Source organism: Patella vulgata, chromosome 9 (assembly GCF_932274485.2).
Source record: "Patella vulgata chromosome 9, xgPatVulg1.2, whole genome shotgun sequence".
In the NCBI taxonomy this organism is placed as follows: Eukaryota; Metazoa; Mollusca; class Gastropoda; family Patellidae; genus Patella; species Patella vulgata.
Genome location: NC_065887.2, coordinates 30,155,393 through 30,178,529, shown reverse-complemented (window position 1 = coordinate 30,178,529; position 23,137 = coordinate 30,155,393). Strand labels below are relative to the sequence as shown.

Genomic DNA, 23,137 nt, shown 5'->3' with positions numbered 1-23,137 from the left:
TAAACATAACTTATTTTAGTTTCCCAAGTGTTCCATCCTAACTCAGCAAGTTTACATAATATTAAATATATATTTTTTGGTGATCAGTGTTGGCTGAAAAGTTCTAAGTCTGTCTGTACAAAGTTAATGGTTTCCATGTATTTTTCTACATAGTCCCCTTCGAAGTGTACATGTGTTTGCCAATGATGCTGCAAGGCCTGGATGCCGGCCTGGGAGAAATTTTCTTTACCCACCCTAAAAAAGTCGTTCACAGCTGACATGACGTCATCATTACTAGGACAATGACTGAATTTTGGATTCTGGCTACAAATCTGGCCCCCAAAAATTTATCAGGAACTGCTTCAAAACGGCGCAGATTGTCATGAAAGGTCAGGAATCTGACACGTTTCTGATCCGCAGTCGAGAAAAAATGAAATGAAATTTGGTTTAACGTCATACTGTTCTGCTCCGACTGGGTTAATGAAGACGGGCGTCCGCCATACAGTGTGCTATGAAAAAAATTATGCCCGGACAGAAGGCGCTACAGTCTACTCTTATATCGAATTCCAACTGTTAAGGGATCTTTTCGTCCTATCCGAACAACTATACGTTGTCGCTAGCCAGGCCAGAAAATCAGGGATCGAACACTCGACGTCCAGATAAGCGAGCTAACGTCTTACTCATTGAGCCACGTGGCTCTCCACAGTCAAGACCCTTAGCACCCTTCTTGCAGAAACTTTTGTCATTCCTAACTCGGCTATAATCAGGCCCGTAACTAGGGGGGGGGGGGCGCAGGGGTGGGTGGGGTGAAAAAATTGTCGAACTTAAAAAAAAATAGATATACATTGTCCGTCAATTTTACAGCACCGTTGAGAGACCCCCCCCCCCCTTTAGTTGCTTTGAGCTAGTTAAGACCCTGGGTATAATGTGCTCAACTCTCTTATGGGAGATGCCCACAACACGGGCAATATGTCGAGTGGTCAATCGTCGACCAGCCATCATCTGTCATGCACCAGGGTAATGCTTTCTTGAATGATTACTGTTGATGGCCTTCAAGGACGAGGGTCCTTAAATTCCACAGCCCACTTCTTTACTGTAACATTATGTAAACATATTTGGTCCAATTTGGAGCTCTGTTTAAAGTGTACTGATATTGCTGGAACAGAAATTCTATTACAGCAGTGTTAAGTGGGATTAGCTCTAATCAAACGAAACACTGCGATGAGTATGCCGAGACCTTGACTTTGAACCTGACTTCAAATTTCCCATCGAGCTTGGGGCCTTTGCGCTTATGTCCCACACTGATCCGCAGTGAATATTTGCTAGGCTGCTACAATCACTGATAAGGATGACATCGATGCGGCTTAATGAGCCCGTAATATTAACTTTTTTCCTGCGACAAATTAAATTCTAAAACATTTTTTTTATGTATTGGAAAAATAAATAAAGGCGTTTGACGTATTTGTAGGTAAAAATTATTTCCTATTTAGTGTAAATGGGTATTAAAATGACTAAAATGCAGCATTCTCTCCGAAGCAGTAACGTCTTATGTAAACAATGCACGCGCCATTCAGCCAATGATTGACGCCGCGTGCTTGTGACGGCACGTGTTAAGGCTGTCATCTTTGACAGAGATATATTACTAGACTCGTAATTCTCTGTGAAACAGATTGCTTATGTCCCGGTTGAAAGCAGATAAGATACCCTTCAGAAAAGATGATTGGGTAAAATAAAATTCAGTCAAACTAAACAATTCTAACAGCACATCGTGGGTATTTTTAACTTTCAAACTCTTCGACAACTTAAAGGAAATAATAAATAGCTATTCTTTGGCACCTAGAAATAGACACAAATGTAATATAAATGGGGGGGGGGGGGACTATCCCATTTCCTATAGGATGATATTCTATAGTATTGCTACAGAGATTTGGGGGCCTGTAGAAAATAATGGCTTCAAATATTCTACAGTTTCTGTAGTGCAAATCCTATATTTTCTCCAACAGATTTATACTAAAACTTTCTATAGGAAAATAATATATTCTATAGACTTTTTATAGTGTTACTTATATTCAAATTAAGTCGTGTTTGCAATGTCAAAGACAAGTGGATGCAATCATGACCTATAATACAAAACTTCATTCAAATATGGATACAGCAAATCCTGATATTAAAGAATAAAATAAGAAAAACTCTAAAGTTTTAATTTATTTATTATGTAACTATATTAAAAATGGTAATGATATAAATTTGATATAAAACTAACTTATTAATGCTAATACTTTATCCTTTATGTCTGAAAACATCGATCATAAAGCTGTTCCCTAAAAATATAGATCAACATTTTATATGACATGTTGATAAATCACATGGATTAAGATAAATTGAGCAACATCAACAATTTTATGGAATAATTTAATTGCAATAAGAACCACTTACTCTCAACACCCGAGTCTATCCGAAGCCCTAATCTCTATGAATCTTGACATATAAAAGTTTCACTACATGATATGCAGAATTCTCCATAACCTAACACAAGGCTCTGAATGATACATTTGGGATGGTTTTATGATATTTTGGACAGGGTCAAGATGCTGTAGAAATCTTCAGTCTAAATCATTTTAATATATTTTTTAAAGATGCATTATGTAATAATAAGATAAAAACTGTGGCCATTCTTGCTATAAAATTATATAACGAAAAAAGGAATATATTGAAAATTTCATTCAAATTACTTTATTCTGAATGAAGTTATGAGTGTTGGAAGATATAGCCCAGAGCAGCAACAGTACAGGACAAACAAGACTGTTTTGATTATCCATTTTATCATTAAATCTTTAAATCTCGCAGGAGTTTTAATCCATTTAAATCTCTACCATCCGATGGGCTAGAGAGTTGATTATGGGCTTGTCATGTTAATAAATGTCTAAATAATAGTTTATATAACATTTGACAGGTGATAGAGAGAGAGAAATGGGGTTTAACGTCCACCCATAACAAACTAGGTCATTTCGGGACTAACACATGGTTCAATTTTATTTCAATAATTTGCTTGCGCATAGGGGTCCTTAGTAGTGGGAGCAAACCAGAGGAAACCCAAGAGGTTGGTCAGGCGTTCCTACTCCTTGTCACGTACAACCAGGGAATCGAAACCCCCACCAGTTGACCAGGCGATAAAGAAAGGCGATAGGCAGTTTTAGTTCTTACATAATGCATCTTTAAGCAGCTGAACAATATATTGAAAACTGATCCAGGAAAGTATTTTCCTGTCAAGTGTTATGTCATGTAAGTAACGGTTCCCTCAATAGTAACTACCCTATGTCACTAACATGTTAAAATTACAACAAGCAATAGAAAATGGAAAATATAAACTGATGAACAAATTTAAGATCAGAAAATTAATTATTTGTAAACAAGAAGTTGAGATCATTCCTTATATGCTATAGCAGTCAATGAGATATAAAATCAATGAGATATCTATAATCATTGTTACAAATATAACAACTTTAACAGAATAGCTTCCCTGATCATCTCAATAAATAAACTCAGTGATCTTCTACATTAGGTAGGGTTCAGGAAAGTTTAAATATTTTTTTTTCTGAAAAAAACCCCCTCTCCTAGCCTAACAGTAATAAATGGTAATTTAACAGCAAAATATATTTTGTAACATTCTCTATCAGTATTAACATAATTTGGAAAACATAACTATACCTAACAAATTGGCCAATTAAAATAAAAAGAACCTTAATGAGCATCAGTAAAATTCACTATTATTTGTATATTATTGCAAAAATATACATATCAAAAGTTATGGTGATTATAAAATATACTGTATTAGGCCTGGTTCTCAGACAATCCTTACCAAAAATCTGATGCTGGAGGGATTCATTCAATTATTTTTATAGATTTAGTTTCTGTAACCAGGATAAAATATTTACGTGCAGTAATTAATGAGCCTGTTTTTATTTTCTTTTTAAAAGTGAGGCAGTAGTATCTGGGAACCAGAATAGTTTTATATATGGCCTTATAACTCATCAATATATTTCAATATAAATATTTAAGGCTTGCAGGATATCACATTTAAATAATTTTTTAGATAGGCATAAAAGACGAATCTACTTTTTCAATTACTTCATTAACAACATTATTACAGAAAGCAATTTAAGTTATTAAAAGCATAATTCATAGAGAATCGGTAGATATGCCTTCAATATCACAATGTAAGCAAATGCACTGGGATCCTAGTTAAGAATCATTTCAGTGCAACAAAAAAACAATAACTTAATCTGAATACAAATATCTATAAATGCATCACACATAAAGACAGTACAATTCTGCCTGTAAAAAGTAAATTACATCTATTAGATAGAACTGGTAGAAGTCTGAACGGCCCCAACAGTGGCAGTTTAGTTCTTTAGGGACAACTATTAAAATTTAGCTTCCTATCTTTGTGTACAGAAAAACATTCAAACAAAACATTCTTTGCTGCTTTTAGCTAAAAATGTTTGAGGCTAATGAGGCTATTTATCATGATGCCAAAGCAATAAAACAGATTGGTTTGGCCCAAATATGAAACCATTGAAATTCTGCAATATGATATAAATTACTCTGTGTCTATCAAATAAGTTAAATATGTTCTATTCTATCTCTAGTCACTTAAAGATTATTAAATTATTGCATACACAACAGAGACTTCACATTATTAGTAATTATGCAACAATTTAATGTTTTGTAATGTAATGGTCAAATTTAATCAGCTGTAGAACCCAAATTGTATTGTGGATTTCTATTACAAAATAATACAAAATAAAGGATTAAATTTTACATTATTAAATTATATAAGGAAGAAAAAATATTATACACCTTTTTAATGAGATAAACCAAATACATATGTTAACGAATAACTATACTAATTGGTAATAATACAGTATCTAATCACATGTATTAAAACATACGACTTCTAGTTACTAGCCAAATATTTACTCATAATAAAGAAGTAAAAGTTAAATTAAAATATATATAAAAAAAAATAGAATGACTAGTGAATACTGTATATTGTCAGCAACATTCTACCCTGAAACTCTGTCCAAAGAATTTCTATTAAAGCTCTTCAACAAAAACAAAAAGTTAGAAATTAAAATACATATAATAAAAATTTTGATAAAATCATTTAAATCAGAGATTTTAAATGTTTTCAGTTTATTTAATTAAAACTCAAAACATTATTAGTTACATTCATTTGACTAAATCTGCATTATATTTACAATTTTTCTAAGGAATGTCTGTTTCTTGGACTAGATCTCAATACTGAAAACGAAGGATTTACAGATTGTTACTTACATTTTGATTAGAAGTTTGAACAACAAAATGTCAGAGACTTAGAAATTTTAGAAGGTTGGGCAAGTGCATCATTAAGAGTGACTGGTTAATTGAGACTGCGTAACACTAAAAAGGAAATGAAAGTGACTATATAGGCCCACAGTTAAATATCTGCGACTGACTGTTGTGAATGGCAGAAGATACACAACAATCAATCATGTATCGTTATTATTAATATTCAAAGCATACAAGAGTAGCTTACTTCACAATCTAATCAAAATCAAATTCTATTTTTGCTCCATTTTTCGGAATGGTCACTCCATTAACAACTAAGGACATGTTTAAGAAAACTGTGTTCTGGGCCTGTGACAACAGCATTATAATTCCCTTGAAAAGATTTCATGGAATTTTCTGTACCATCGTTTTAATTGATAGGTTGATTATATAAACGAATAATTTATAAAACATGAAGAAATATTGACAGAGATCATTTAGCCAGGAGTCTTAAGTTTTTTGTCTTCTGACTGCATCTACCTTCTAAGGCTGGGCTCTCGTTTGAACATTTTGTGACATACCCTACACCTGTTAGTCAATTTGCATGCTAGAAAATTCAAATATTCAACTAATTATTTAGGTGATTTAAGGTTTGTAGTCTATCTACCAGATAGGTTTATACCATAAAACAAGAAATTAACATATATAGAAGTAAGACACTGATTAGTAGATAATTACATCATTATGTTATTAATGACTAATTAATAACAACTGATTACTCTAGGGGTGTTAAGTTCATGCTTATTTTTGGAGGGTTACTTTCTACACTATATCTGACAGAACTGAAATTAATGTGACTGTTGATAGGTTGTCACTTCGAACAAAACTAACGCAAAACATTTATCACAAAGATATAACAGATTCAACCACAGCAGCATTAATGATCAGGATTATGAAGGATAAAAATGGCCAAAAACAGGCATAAATTAACGTCAATAATATAATATGTATGCCAATTAACAATGTCTAAACAACAGCAAAAAAAAAATCATGTTTTAAAAACATTAAAAAAAAAATTCTCAATTAACAACAATTTTGATAAAAACAACAAAACAATCATTGGTTTTGAAAGTGAACAACTTTTAACTTAGGTCATCAAAAGCGTGGACTATAATGCGTATTAGTGAATCTATGATGTTCTTCCATCAAGAATTTTCAATATGGCAACACAGTTCTCTTGAGCAGTCTTTAGAGCATCATCTATTTCTGCCTTGGTCTTAAATGTAAGAATTACAAAATCATTATTTAAAGGGGGTGGGATTAAAAAATTTTATCTATATTCTTAATATAACATATTTTAATACTTATTGTATATTTTTTCTCACAAGTTTCTTTACTTATATTATTTGAATGGCATTTAGTAATTGGGACACAATCAATTAAAACACTATTTATAGATAACAATTACTATGGTTTAAAGAAGCTAAATCTCTATTCTTTGGCACCTAGAAATGGACACAAATGGGTTGCAACGCATATAATAATAATTACACTCGAAAGCATTCTGACATGCAATTTGTGTGCCAATTTTAAAATTTTCATTTTGTCTTAAATATTGGATATCAGAAGTCCATCTTCTCACGGTAAGATAACAACATCAGTGTTGAGTTAAACTGACCAATAAGTTGTATTTGCAAATGTCGAAGACTGTAGTAATACACTGCGACATTTCAGCAAGATTTCACAAGTTGTTATCAAGCATATAAAACACAAATAAATAGTTGTTACTTATATTCAGATTAAATCTACAAATCTATAAATAAGTTATTTTCTTACCTTATTTTTGAACTCTTCGTCTGTTATTTCATCAAGATTTGTAGATATGTTGTAATAAGTACCCCAAACTGCTGTTTCTAAATTACGTACACCCACCTAAAATGGATTCCAAATGGTAATAAATGAAAACAGATTTTCTACCTACACTAGTGAATAATGGCTACCGGTATAAATGAGTAGAAGCTCTTGTGTTCTTCATAGAAGGCCTTTTCATCCTTATTTTTGCCTTCTATTCAAGAAAACATACATTACCACAAACTGATAGAATTGGTATTCTTAGAAAGATAACTAAACATTTAATGCTACCAACCATTTGTTAATCATATCCATATTTTGATGTTTTTCATGTAGAAGACAAACTGCTAAATGAAAGACTAGAGGCTGTCAATTAATATTTATATCATATTGATGTTCATTGTATTGACTTTTCGAAGAAGAATGAGGTAAGTTGAAGGATTATGAATGACCCTTTACTCCCTTTACTCAATTACTTGACTAGGCAAAGGTTTGGTGCCACAAAATTAAATCATAGTGCTGCAATTACTTTTCAATAATTCCTGATACTCTCGACTGATTGCCATTAAAATTAATGTAGTTCTAAATCTTAATCTTTATCTCATCATAGGAACAAAAGAGATAATCTCAATTCATATAATATTTATTATGAAGACTAAAAGGGAAATGTTCTTGATGTAATAAATATTTTAGTCTATTTACCTATGAAATAACAGTATAGCATTCCTTTTTTTAAGTATCAAAGCCACAGTGGCTAAGCGGGCAAGACGCTGGCTTGCTAGCCTAGAGGTTGCGGACTTATTCCCTGTGTTGGCTCACAAGGACAGCTGTCTTGTCGTTCGTATGGGATGAAAAACCGAAATCCTGTGTACACATTGGCGTGCATGTAAAAGATCCTTTGGTAGTTGGATATAAGAGTAGGCCTTAGTGAGGGTGTCGGGACAAAATTTCTCTCATAGCACACTGTAATCTTCATTACCCCAGTCAGATCAGAACAGTAGGACGTTAAAACTCATTTCATTTCATTTTTTAAGTATCACATAGGGGATTCTCGAATGAATGTTCCAGAATTGAATTCTCTCAATCCCCAAGATAGTGACAATTGAGTGAAAAAGGGGATTTCGGGCTACAACACATGCTTCGACTGCATAAGAAAATATCTTAACCAACCATGACAGCTGTAAAATATTCGTTGTGTTTAATTACATCACGATTCTACTCATACCACCTCCTTTGTCGGGATTAACAGAACTGTGACAGGACTGAATTCTGTGTCACACTATTGCAATTCTGTCAGTTAGGTACGTTCTGGACTGGCAATCAAGCACTAAAGGGAGACAATCTACTATTATCCAATCTGATTCCAAAATGTAAATGACGATGCGGTAGGCATATTATTCATTATAATCAATCGTCTTCTGAATGCATGGTGTATATTGAATTACAATGGTACCATTGTTACATTAGCCAAATCATATTATAGCTGTCTGAATTTCACAGTATTAATGTGTCATGATTACTGTCTGAATTTCGCAGTATTAATGTGTCATGATCACGTTTGTAAATATCAATTTTTTAACAAATTCTTTACCATAAAATATTTTTTATAAACTTGATACTAAAATTAGACTTTCAATAAAATTTGACCTTACAGTGATGTACAGTGCATACAGCCCTATAGTCTCCTTGGATGAAGTCTAACATGTATTATAAATGACAATGATTTACCTGTAAATCTGATTTACAGTTGATATTACCAATCTCTGATAATTCTTTTAAAGGTGCCCACAATGATGTTACAATTCTAGCTACACACAGTGGTACTTTAACAGCTGTACTCAGTCCCTGTTGTAGAGCTTTCTGTCGTCTGAAAGAGGATACAAACTCTTAATTCATTTTATTGTGAAAAAGAGCAAAATCTATCTATTGATTGTAAAATAACTCTTACTAGAATACATGTATTCACAATATTCCACCACTATATATAGAACTACAAATTACCAGAAATTGTTGGAAAAGGTTTACTAGTCTCACTCACATCAACATTGGATATCAATTTCCAACATATCTGATAACTCTTGCACTCAAGATTCTACATGGTGAGAAAAGACAATAATTAGATATTGTTCACATTCAATATAAATTTCAAGATGCTAGAATGGTAACTTTCATCACTAGAGTGAATACAAGCTTCAAGATCAAAAACATTAGAAATTTTGAATCTGGACTGTTCATAATAAATTGTGGAAGAAGGATGAATAGATAGTATGGAGGCAATACAGATCACATAATACTAAGTACAGGAGGACAGTACTACATGTAAACAAAACCTGCGGACAAGACAAACTGCATAGACATTGCAAGAAATAAATGACAAATATCAAATAGAGTGAATGTATCCGGGGGCCAGCAGTCATCATTTAGTCATAGTTCAAACAAAGAACTGTTCCAAGTAGTAATTTTCCCTTGTACCTTATACAACAACACAGATTGAAAGTGGACTATTTTATCTTACTGTCCAACAGTGATTCATTGTTATTCGTTACGGTATGTTTTGCAGTATGGTTTACTTACTTAGATTTGATAATAATACATGTAGTACTTACTCATTTGTTTCTTCCTCATTACTGTGAGGTAATTTCATTGCCAACTACAAAAAATTTAAACATTTAACATAAGTTAGCCAAGTTCAAACATACTACAATATTAGATATCCTCTTAGCAATTGAAACATTTTTTTATCACCGGTATTTAAAATCAAATTAAAGTTCAACCCAAGGATAAATAATTTGAAACATTTTTCAACTGTATTTTGTATCACCCTCTTGTCTGTTCTATTTTGTATCACCCAATTGTCAGCTGTATTTTGTAATACCCACTTGTCAGCTGTATTTTGTATCACCCACTTGTCAGCTGTAATTTGTATCACCCACTTGTCAGCTGTAATTTGTATCACCCACTTGTCAGCTGTATTTTGTATCACCCTTTTGTCAGCTATATTTTGTATCACCAACTTGTCTATTTTGTATCACCCAATTGTCAGCACAAATTCTTTTATGAGTGGTATTCCCCCGTGAGTCCTCGTCATTTGTACAGCAGTTATCTCACCAGGGTTGGTGAAAAAATTATTGAAGATAGCAAAAATAAATATTTGATCATGATATTGCAGAACATTTTACATATGCAAGTAACAAAGCATATCTACAAGTTTGTTACAATCTGCTTGAAACTTTTGTTTCCAGTCTCCCCTAAAACAATTCTTAAATGGTCGAAGAAAGGATGCACGGTTGGGAGGAAAGTATACCACTAGTGTTAAAAGTGGTCGAATCATATAACAATATAAACAAACAAAATAAAAAATGTTAATATCACAAGTTATAGAAACAGTATGATAAAAATAATTTCAATAACATTCTTAAATAATAAAAAATGTAACAAAAAACAAACGAAATGTCTGAACATTACATACTGACCTCCCAAAACTGAAATATGTCAAAAAAACCATATTTCTTATTCAAATATTTCTTATACCAATTCACATCATTTTACCTATGAATTATCAGGTTCGTTCCTACTTGTCGGGTCTGGCAAGGACAGCTCTCTAGTCGTTCGGATGGTAGGGAAATCTGAGGTCCCATGTACACATTGGCGTGCATGTAAAAGATCCCTTGGCAGTTGGAATTTGATATAAGAGTAGACCGTAGCGCCGCTGTCTGGGCAAAATTTTCCCCATAGCACACTGTATAGTGTATGCCCATCTTCATTAGTCCAGTTGGAGCAGAACAGTAGGATGTTAAAACCCATTTCATTTTATTTTACCTATGAATTATAATAGTAATAATTTAACCCTGTTTGTGCGCCAAATTAACCATTTTACTGAAATTGACCCTTTATAACTGGAGGAAGACTTCTTGACATTAGTGACAGACTAACACATGACACAATTATACGGAATACAAATTACTTGAAGGATTTATTTCTGGTGAAGTATCGACAAGGCTTCTCTCATCTTTATCAAGAATTTGCTTGATAAAGACAGAACACTCGTCGAAACGTCGCCTGAAATAAATCCTTATTACTTATAATTAAATCATGTGTTCTTCTCATCCAGTTACTAAATGCCACGTAAACAATAAAGTAACTTGGACCGTATTTACCATATATTCACTAAAAGCAGCAGCATCAGCATCAATAAAGGGAGTCAAATCTTTCATGCCTTTATATAGAGGTGGAATGAGTTGTCTCATCTTGGTATCAAGATCAGCAAACTTTTTATTACCATATGTCAGGAATCCAACCATAGCACCAAGAGCAGCTCCCTGCAAATTTAAAAAAGATGGGACCATAAATTAAGATCAGCAACAATGCTTACGTAACAAAGTGCTCTACTTATTCATGAGATTTTTAATAGGGCATTTACAGACCTGAGATTGAAATTCAAATACTGGTATGATCAACTTGGGGTTAGCATGGTATTTTTTCCATGTAAAATCAAAGGGACCACAGTGGATAAACGTAACTGAAATGGGATTTAATGTCCTACTGTTGTGCTCCGACTGGGCTTATGAAGATGGGCATACGCCATACAGTGTGCTATGAGTGGATAAACATACATGTACTGTTCATTGTTTATCAATGGGTTTACTAGCCTTTGCAATCAACTATATAGATAGTGTGAGTTTTTGATCTGTAATTTTGAAGAGAGGGTTCCTCGTCCACTTTTAGGACTAATATATGTGTTAATTTTATTTCAATAATTCGTTTGCAGGGGTCTTTATATAGCAGTGGAAGAAACCCCATGAGGTTGGTTAGGAAACCCTACTCTTTGTCATGTCCAAGCTTTGGGTCGAAACCATGCCACTTTACTCATTGACAGACCAAATGATCAAAAGTGCAACACATTAAACAACTCAACCAACCAAACTCCCTAACTGAAAAGAGTATGGGCAAAATAAACCTTGTGAAATGTTGGGATTTTGTTTGTCATATGGATACATTTCCTTGTCAGTCGTTAACCCTATTAGTATTTTATACATCCTTAATCATATACATACCAATGCAGCAGACATGGCTGCTACAGAACCACCACCTGGTGTTGGTGACCTTGACCCCACAGTTAATATAAAATCTTTTACTTCCATACTAACAAGTGGACCATCAGTATCACTATGTATCATATACTCTATTATTCTTTCTTTGGGACTAAACGCTCCAACAGAATTCAAACCTAGTCTGTTGATTACCTAAAAATTAAAGAAAGCCTATAAGATGGGACAGGAGGTGATGAAGAAAGTTTTCATAGTTGGACGAAACAGTGGTTAAATGATAGAATGAAGTAGACACAGATATTTAAATGTAAATTTAACACATAAAATAAAAATATAAACACTTGACACCAATATCACATAAATCTGATTAAAATGATATAGTTTCATGTGTCAGATGCTTTAAATATTTCTCAATTTTCTGATTACGATCAAACGCAATATAAACACATTAACACATCACTAAATGGTTCACTTTAATTGACAGTACAATACAATTAACATGTTGACTGGACTGTACTGTCTCTTGAATAATATTCTGGAGAGAAACCTATGTGTGTGATTGAGGGTTGTTGACGTTTTAGCAAAGAAAAAAGTGCTGTCATTTTAGAGATTTCCAAAGGATGAATTATTACAGAAAGAGTGGGTTGCACTTTGAATTATGTGGATGTTTATATCCAGTCCCCAAGTTCTAGGCAGTTACGATTTAATTTAGGTATATCAAGATGGTGTCATTTCAAGAGTTTTCGATATAGTCTGCCAGCTGCCAAAAAGTCATTACCGAATGAGTAAGTTCAGACATAGACTTCATTTCAATGGTCCTGTTATAATTTTCATATCTGTAATTTGTGCAATAAGTTAATAAATTTACTGTTATATTATTGATTCACTAGAGGTAGGACAGAAGAAGGAAATTAAAATAAGCTTTTAATATACTCACCAGTCTTAGTTTTTGGTCTTCTTCCAAAATAAAGAGATTTTCTTTCTGTATAAAATAATTAGCAGTTGCTAACATAGCCTGTAATGGCACTAATCCTACAATCTGTGACCCAACTACAGCTAAATTTAGTTCCTGAAAGTAGTAACACGACATGAGATTTAAATTTACGGTTTATGCCTGTTCCCCAATAAAATCCTTCAATAAAACCAACCACCAATAATTGTTATCAAATGTAGAATTATTAGTGAGCTAATAATGCTCATTACCACTGCTTTGGGAATACAGTTCAACTCTAGGATTATGTGTGACTAGGAAATGGGTTGCCTGAATGAGTTTTCTCCAATTTTTCTGGAGTAAAATAGAAATGTATACTGAGAGAAATGTTAACCATTTATTATTTCAGGAATGGACATTTAACTCCATATCTTTCTCTCTTAAAAGTGATGGAAAATTGTGTCACAATTAAAATTATATAGTACTGTTAATCCTAAAAAGTATTCAAAGTTTAAGTCTATAAATAAAAGTAATACCTAACACTTTGAACTTTTTGACTGTTTAAGTCATATGCTGACTGCTGTTTAAGTCATATCTAATTTCAAAATTTGGTGGGATTAAATCCTTTGAAAACATTTGTCCTTAACTCCTTAATGTAAAAAGACTTACTTCAGCATCTTTATAGCATTCTTCATAAGCTACATGTAAAGGTGTAACTTCATGATCTGTTAAATTCATAGAAACTTGAGCTAAATTAGCTTCTTCCATGTACCATCCAATAGCTTGTAATTTCTTTAATCTACCAGGCTATATGGAAGTAAAAAAAGACAAACAATACAGCACTCAAATCAGATACAAAACCCTCAAAATTAAAGTAATTGCCAAATTCAGGTGTTTATTCATATTGGCATGATTTAGTGTGTAACAGGAATTTTAAAGAGCAAAATAATCCCTGTAGACATCTAACAAAATTCCAAAACATAGGAAATTCTGTGCCCTGTCCAGTTATTACAGCCAGCCACCCTTGTCTCAATAGTTTCAGTCATCTAGCTACTGGTCATAAATACCATCTACCTGATCTTTGCTGCGCCCCTGTTCTCGAACATTTAGTGCTATTCTATGAGCTTGTTCTTTTGTTGCTAGGAGATTGATATTATATGCTATCAGGAATTTTCTAGCCCCCACTGCAGTAGCTCCCCATGATGGTACAAAATCTGTTGGTCCTCCATCTGGCTTCCAATCTGGTTGTCGTAACTAAAATATAAAATTTAATGTAATTTTAGCCTTAGCATAAAATGTATAAGCATAAGATAGTTCTTGTAAGTGAAAATTCAACAATATCAGAAAGAAATACAATCTGGTTAAAACATAGATCCTATTTCGTTTCGTTTTTATAGTTCAAAATTTTGTTTTACTTGTCTTTACTACACTTGGATCTGGAAGAGTTGTTATTTAACTCGTGTTCTGAATGGTGTCAGGGATAAGCCAATGAAATGGTCTGTTACGACGAGCTTTAGGCGTGTTTTTCACGGAACTGTGGGTAATCAACAATGCTGATTGGTTAAACAAATGTCTGACGGCATAGGGTCATAAGTCGGTCTTTTGACCCCTGACGTGACCTATCGCTATAACTTGTCAGATCTTCATGTAGTGTAGGCCATCGAAAGTATAAAAAAACGAAACGAAATATAGATCCGTATTTTAATTAGATTGAAAGAAATAAAACTTTAATCAAACAGTTAAATGCTGAGGATGATGGTTTTTTTTATTAACCCTTTGGCTCTCTTAAAACTGTCCAAAACTAGTGCTCCTGAAATATATCACCTTTCTCTAATTCCCTTTAAAAAAACGGTCTAGTCAATATATACAATTTACATGTACCAATTTTGTAAACTTGCAGTCTAACTTACCTTTTCAATAAGACCTTCATATTCTCCTGATCTTATTTGAGGTAAAGTGTGTCGGAATTCACCATTTTCTTTGGCTGCATCACCATATAAATAAGCTGAAAATATATCAAATATAACTTGTCTACGACATCACTGTAGATATAAGCAGACCTTAAGCCTGACACACACACAAATACTGGGAGGATGAGAATACAAACAAATACCCTAGAGTAATTCTAAAATAAACTTCATGTTTAAATGGGGGCTTTGTCATAATGTATTATTTTTCGAATACCAGTACTACTTACTTGGTACGCCGAGTTCATTTGCCAAGCGATCACAGAATTCTTTAGCACATTCAACACAATCTTCCATTGTTGTATCTTGTACTGGAATAAATGGACAGACATCCATTGCACCCATACGTGGATGCTCTCCTGAAAATAAAAAAAAGCAAACTGTTGACTTCTGCTGGTTGATTTCTATAGAAATGCTGTTCACAGCTAATTGTAAAATTAGTGTCAACAAATTTCAAAAAGTATGTTTTTGAAAAATCAATTATGAACTCTGTACTAAGCTTAAAGATGCATAATGTAAAATTTAGATAAAGAGCTGGTCATTCTTGATATAATAGTTCAACAATAGATAATGAAATATGAATATATTGAAAATTTTATTCAAATTACTTTATTCTGAGTGGAGTTATAAATGTTGGAAAATGTAGGGTTGATTGTTTAGTAGTGTAGCAATGGTACTGGACAAACGAGATTAAGTCTTGATTATCCATTTTACCACTAAATCTTTAAATCTTGCATGTGTTCTAATCCATTTAAATCTCTGCCATCCGATGATCTAGATAATTGTGGGTTTGTCATATTGATAAATGTCTATAATATAATAATGTAATCTGAATGTATATAAACTGATTTACATTCAATCGGTTCCGTTTTTACTGTAATTTCTAATCAGCTATGGTCGGTGAAGTACGTGAAGAGTCCAAAATGAATGTCCGTTTTTGACATCTGTTTATTTCAGTCTACATGGATAGTATTCTTCTGTGGGATATGTTTAGCCTCGTTCATCGAGTCGCTTCATAACAAATGGCGCTCAAAAGCATTCTGGTACTCGATTCGCATGCCAATTTGAAAATTTTCATTTTGTCTTAAATATTGGATATTAGAAACCCATCTTTTCACACTCTGCAAATCAATATTGGATGGAGAGAGTGAAACTAGGTCATTTCCAAACTAACAAATGGTTCAATTTTATTTCAATAATTCGCTTGCACTTGGAGGTCTATAGCATTGGGAGGAAACCAGAGGGACCAATTAAGATAACCCACAAGGTTGGACAGACGACCCTACTCCTGTCACGTTCAAGCGAGGAATAGAACTCACTCCACTTGACTCAATGACAGATCTAATGTTTCAACACGAACATGTTAACCACCCCAAAAAAAGAATAAGTGGACTTCCTAAATATTATCAACTAAGGTGGGTTTAATGGTCGACATTTTAGTTAGATTAATTGATTTTTGATTTTGTGTGACTGACAAAACGACCACTGTTGCAAATAAAAACATTATGAACAAAAGTTTCTTTACATGCCATTAACTCCCTCACCATGTAAATAAAATGTAATTAATATTGATGAATATCCTATTCAAGCCACTTAAACAATTTACAAATCGTACATTTTTATTTCAGCTATGTAGATTTCTCTCCGATTTTGCAAACAATCTAATTTGAACATACATCATGTCAAATCTAAAACAATATTTTTATCAAGTGACCAAGACCTCCAAAGCACTTCATTCCTCTTTAAAATATTTCACAAATCAATCTTTTTTTGAAAATTCCAATAGCAATAATTACCTTGATGAAGTCTCATGTCTATTAAATGATATGCTGCTCTCGCTGAGTTTAAAGCACCCTCTATAACAGCCCCAGGACTACCCACGAAGGTATAAACTGTTCTATTGGTTGATATACCTGGATCAACATCCAATAAACTACATCCTTCTGTGTTGGCTATAGCACTAGCAATCGCCTCAATAACCTGAAAATATCATAGAAATTATATTTATTATTTTTAAATACGACTTTTATATTACGTATATAAAAAGGGTCTTTTTCTATAAATCTGAAAATGTTTGAGAAAACAAATCTCATGACAATGGCAGTAAGTCAACAAAAATATGATGCACAACTATAACTTTCGAATGATAAAGTTCAGAGGTCCTGGCGAGGAACAGTGTTTAGTAATTTGGATGGGACAAACAACAGTCTATGTTCTGTGTACATATTACCATCTATGCAAATAAGAGTAGGACATAGCAACAATGACCAAGCAAAATTGCCCGCATAGCACATTGCTTGATGTATGCCCATCTTCATTAGCCTGTTTGGTTCAGAAAAGTAGCATACTAAACCTCATTTCATTTTATTTTCCACACACTGCAGATCAGGAAATTGGCTTCATTATTGTCTGCATATATGTTATTCCTTAAGTGCCAAGATTACACTTTACAGATAGTGTACCGAACCTTACATTATCTTAAGACTTGATAGATTTAACTAATTTACTAAATTTTTTAGTGAAATCTATTTCTATATGTCTTATATTGTGTAAGGATTATGAACTAATTTAGTAATTATCAAAGAATGAATCAAGAGGATTAAAGGCTAAAGGACAGAATATATCAAATCGTTAAAATTTGATATATTAATGCCATAATAAAAACTTTCTTTAAAAATTAATCACAGCATTATTTCTACAAAATTTGATTTCATACATGTACATTTATTTCATTTCACTTTCATAAAAAGCTTGATCCTTAATCAAAGTTTAACCAATTTCTTAAACAGGGACAACAATAATTTTGCCTGAATATTTTTCCCTATCATAGGCATACAGGCTTGATGAATGTTAGAGGGGCAGAACCTGAAATGCCCAAAAAAATTTCAGGTTACAGAAGGTAGCTTCAGTCATCTGGGAGAGGCCAAGGAGTCCCCCCTCCACCCAAAAAATTTGGGAAATTTGACAGCCACAAATGCGTTTTCTTGCTATTTCAGCACATGAATACAGCAACTTCAAAGTGATCTAATATACCCTAGGTGCATGACTCGAATACCAACCGATCATTCAGTCCACGGAGGCAGGGCTGTCAGGAGAAAATTTTGAAATGTAATTGCCGCAAACCCGTTTTCCAGCTATGTCAGCCCGTGAATACAGCATCGTCATTGTGGTCCAATATAGCCAACCTTAAGTGGCTGACTTGAATCCCCAACAAGCAATCAATCTTCTCGGTCTACCGGGGGCCTCGCTAACCCCGAGAAAATTTTGAAAATTTAACCGCAGCAAATACGTTTTTCTGCTATTCTGACCCATGAGTTAAGTAACTTCAAAGTTGTCCAATCATTTTGCAACCGAAATTCCAATCTATGGTGACCCGAATTCCAATTATCCAATCAGACTGTTGCATCTGCATTAACAAATGATATTTTTATCGATGCCCGGAAAATGTCACACAAAGTAGAGAGAGAGAGAGAGAGAGAGATAGAAATTGGGTTTAACGTCCACTCTCCACAAACAAGGTCATTTCTGGACTAACATACATATATGGTTCAATTCTATTTCCATAATTAGCTTGCACGTAGGGGTCTTTAGCAGATGATCTATATTTCAGGTGTTCGCACTAGCTTTATTTACTGGTTGCTAAGGATAAAACCATTCTTATTTCAAAGGTTCAAGGAAGAGTATAGAATTTAGAGCAAGAATTTCTTTACTATATTGATTTATTGATTCCAAATTCCTCACAATCAATCCATTCTGTTGTTCAAAAGTTTCAGCTAAGAGCTAATACAATCAACTTGTACATGAATTAATTCTTAATAGCTCTACCGAAATTTCCTGTACATTATACCACTAGTTTTAAGACAATACTGTTATTCATGATGCTTTCAGATTCTGGTAGTCTGAAAAACCAGACTTTCTTGCCCTGTCATTTTCTAAAAATAATTGTGCATTGCAGAAGGTGTGCAAGGCTTCCCTAAATTATACATCTGTCAAGTACAATCATTTAGCTCTTCAACATTACACCACTCAATCACCATTTAATAATATAATTTGAAAATGATGGTCATGACTTAGAAACAATAATAAACAATCTACATGTATGCTACAATTTTAAAGTAGCTAAGTCTCTAACTCAATATCATCCAAAACCTTCGACAATGAAAACATGAATAGTTTGTCAATTTTAATCAACATTGGTGTTGTGATCTTACCGGGAAAAGATGGGCTTCTGATATCCAATTTTTAAGACAAAATAAACATTTTTACGATTGGTACACGAATCGTGTACCATAATGCGTTTCAGCGCAATTTGTAACAAGCGACTTGGAAGAACGAGGTTAGACATATTCCACAAGTCATGTCAAACGGTGACCCCATATACTTATCTGGAGAGCATGCGCAATAAATACGATCGGTGTAGACTGGAATAACCAGACGCTAAGGATTGCCATTCGATTGAGACTTCTGGCATATTTCGCCGAACACAACTGCTTTGAAATTAGAGTAAAAACGGAAACGGTTGAATGTAAATCAGTTTATTTACATTCATATTACATTATTATATACGTTGCGACCTATTTGTGTCAATTTGTAGGTCCCAAATATTAGCGATTTAGCCCCTTTAAACACTGATATTCCTGGGAAAAACTCTATAGACTCAAATTCATGCAAAGATTTTTCACAGAGTTACTTCACCCTGACACTGAAACCTACCAGCAACAGAATGTTTTGTTTTATCAGATTATCATATTGATACATGTACCGGTATTAACTACATGTATTATTAGTTTGAAGACCTTTTAGACAGAATGCACTCTATCTATATTTAGAGGAAATCATAGTTTATTATCAAATCCTTATCTCTATAATTTATAAATAGGTATACATGTACAATAAGGTAAACCTTACTGAATTAGTATTTATCAGTAAACTTATCTGTTTACATGTATGATCTAGTTCTTATTTTATATGCCCCTACACAATATGGAAGAAGGTTGCTTTCTGTAAATAAATGGTGATCTGTGCACATACATTCTCTCAAAACATACTTCACACTCCAACCCCATTCAGAAATGTATTACTATTAAGGTAATTAATGTCTATCATAATAGGGATATTGAGATTTCAGACACGGATTGATGTAATTAGTTGCAGTTTATTAAATGCTATATAAATTATCAAGACCATAATCAACTCTCTAGGCTATCGGATGGCTTCAATCTTAAGTAGATTAGAACGGTTTGGCCATTTAATGATTTAATTTAACCAGCGGTTGCCAGGCAAGATATGCCAACATGTTGCAAGAAGCTAAAAAAAAAAGTGATCTTTTTGTACAATCAGGGGCCAATATCCAGGAAGTTACGGTCCGATATGCATGAATATTGAAAGGAACCAAGATCGGATAAAAACTGTGATTTTTAGAGGGTCCACAACCTTGGTATTATATACTTTTATACTATTTGCGTACAAGTAGCAGCCATTTTGTCAAGCAGTTTCAGTCCGATTTTCACAAGATTCAAACTCAACCATCATTAGTGTGTAACAGTGATATAAACGTGTTTCTTTTTAAATCGGATATTAATTGTGACCTCTAGAGGTTCCACAAGGTAAAAAATGTGATATTCCATACAATCAGGGGCAATAAACCAGCGAAGTTATGGTCTGAAATTGTGGATGGACATCTGGACAGACAGGGGCGACCACAATATATAGGTCACATGAAAATGTGGACGTATTAAACTGGGGAAGTGATGCTGCTAAGTCTCAAATAACCACCACCGTGGTGACAATAATATCTTGTCAAAACTACAAACACTGATAACTCCGCTCAGAATAAGGTAATTTGAATGAAATTTTCAATATATTCATTTTGTGTTATCTATTTTTAAACTATTATAGCAAGAACAGCCAGTTCTATATCAAAATCTTACAAAGTGCATCTTTAATTTCCTTAGGGTGTTAACAATAAATTGGACACAATATTTATGGTATTGTGCATGATATGCTTCGCCTCCACAGATAAAATTACAGGCAACAAAACACCCTATAATTAATCTAATTTTGTGCACAGATTTTAATTTAGTACCGAAAAGAAATATACAGAAACTTATTAAATATACATCTGACTACAGTCATTTGTTTTCAATCATTCAGATTAATAATCCATGTTGACAGGGGCAGACTGGGTAGCTCTGGGCCCTCGGTCCAACTGGTTTCCTTCAGGAGGTCCAATCAGGGGTCATAACCCTGTCCGATCTACGCATATATCAATTGGAATTGAGATTTCAAGTTTTGTCAAAATCGGATAAAAATTGTGACCTGTGTAAGTGTGTATATATAGAGTGTCCACAAAAAAACCCAAAATTTGAATGAACCGGTGTCACGTCATTTGGGACTCACGTCATTTGGGACTCAACATAAACGACATTTGGGACTCAGTTGACGACGTTTGGGACTTGATTGGCGTCAATTGGGACTCAACACAAACGACATTTGGGACTCAATATAAACGACAGTTGGGACTATTTATTTATGAGATATATAGTAACAGCTGTCTTAGTTGTCTTTCGTTTTATTTAGTTGATCGGCGATTGTTGAGACCGCGATTAACACTGCTAGTTCTCCTTTGTTTTGTTTTATCTGCGAGTATAAAACTTGACAATAATATATTGTTGAAAATTTGTGTTTTTCTTTTATCAAATAGTAAACGAGCTTGATTGACCGACCACTGCTAATGTTTTTTCGTGAAACGGTATAACTGCAATCAACACACGACCGCCATTCTCGATGATTGACAACTCACGTTTTTCCTCATCCACCAAAGAACCGTTAGGTTTCTTTGAACATACTGTAATAACATTGGGATTGTCAGTTAATCAACTTTAATTATCCCGCTTTGATCATTGCCATTTCTTACATGTATATTTTCCACAAAAAAACTTTGCCTTGTACGCACTAATTTATCAATTGGTATTGCCATCTAGGACAAGCATGTCAACGTGCAGCTCACGGATTATCGTTAACAATTTCTAGGGGCTTGTAAAAAAAGATTGCATGTGTAGGTCATTTTCAAATAAATTCATCAGCATATTATTCGTTTTAAATAAATATATAACTTTTATGAGAAACGATGATTATCAAAGAACCGTAAGTGCAACTAATGTTTTATCGTTTGGTTGAGCCTTTTACTAACCACGTGTTTCATGTTAATAAATATTTTCTTTTGTGTTTTGAATTGGCCTATTTCTAATAAATTATCCCGAGTCCCAAACGTCGTAAACCCGAGTCCCAAACGACGTATACCAAAGTCCCAAACGTTGTATACCCGAGTCCCAAATGTCGTGGTCATATTTTTTTGAGTCCCAAATGACGCGAGTCCCAAATGACTTGAGTCCCAAATGACATGTAATCAATGAACCTACACACTGACCGAAGCACGGGTTAGCGGACATCAGAGCCCCAAAACAACCCTTTTACCTCAAATAATTAGTAACTAAAATATTTTGGACAAATAATCGACCTGAATCGAGGTCTAGCTGCGGGTGTTTTTAAAAATGTTTTGACAAAATTGAAAATAAAACTAGAAAATTGTGAGTGGAACTGTGGAATAATTCATGATGCCATTCAATTCATAGCTTATTAAAATAAATCATCGATAATATAGACGTATATATGCAAGTCCAAGCCAATCCTGCATGTAAATTGTAACGTAAATGTGTAATGTGAATGCAATCAGTATCATTGATTGAATGAATCCGTGAATCACATTCACAACACAAAATCAACTGACTAGACTAAGCAACAAACCAGAAGCGAACAAAAATTGGAATACATTTTGCTAAACAGTCTTATTACCTCTTTGTTTCTGCCTTCAGAGAAATTTGGTACACATTCTATTATTCGTGGCATAATTAGTTCTCAGTTTAACGTTTCTCTTCAACTTTTCAGTGAGTTATTTACAAAATTTTTAGCAGGTGTCAACCACTTACCAGTTTCTCACTGCGTTATACGTCATCACGCTTTGCGTACCTACCCTAGCGATTTTTATGACG

The 23,137-nt window shown here is 33.6% G+C and overlaps 1 protein-coding gene across 1 annotated transcript; it reads right to left on the bottom strand.

Annotated features, from left to right (window-relative positions):
• Positions 1–2,171: 2,171 nt before the first annotated feature.
• On the bottom strand, positions 2,172–23,105 carry LOC126831649 (formimidoyltransferase-cyclodeaminase). Its single transcript, XM_050562257.2, has 13 exons — positions 22,941–23,105; positions 16,883–17,066; positions 15,317–15,445; positions 15,030–15,124; positions 14,194–14,373; positions 13,789–13,926; positions 13,126–13,257; positions 12,195–12,383; positions 11,298–11,459; positions 9,747–9,790; positions 8,869–9,007; positions 7,126–7,221; positions 2,172–6,565 (listed from the first exon to the last, which is right to left on the bottom strand). Exons 1-13 carry the CDS (start codon positions 22,992–22,994, stop codon positions 6,479–6,481), a joined length of 1,629 nt encoding a protein of 542 aa, XP_050418214.1. The 5' UTR covers positions 22,995–23,105; the 3' UTR covers positions 2,172–6,478.
• Positions 23,106–23,137: the final 32 nt, after the last annotated feature.

Bases quoted from the DNA above. Each gene is read 5' to 3' on its own strand.
- LOC126831649 (XM_050562257.2), bottom strand. From the start codon at position 22,994: ATGCCACGAATAATAGAATGTGTACCAAATTTCTCTGAAGGCAGAAAC. The intron at 17,067-22,940 runs GTAATAAGACTG...TGATATTTTCAG, and splicing joins CTGAAGGCAGAAACAAAGAG to GTTATTGAGGCGATTGCTAG. The intron at 9,008-9,746 runs GTAAGTACTACA...ATCCTCTTTCAG, and splicing joins AATGAGGAAGAAACAAATGA to ACGACAGAAAGCTCTACAAC.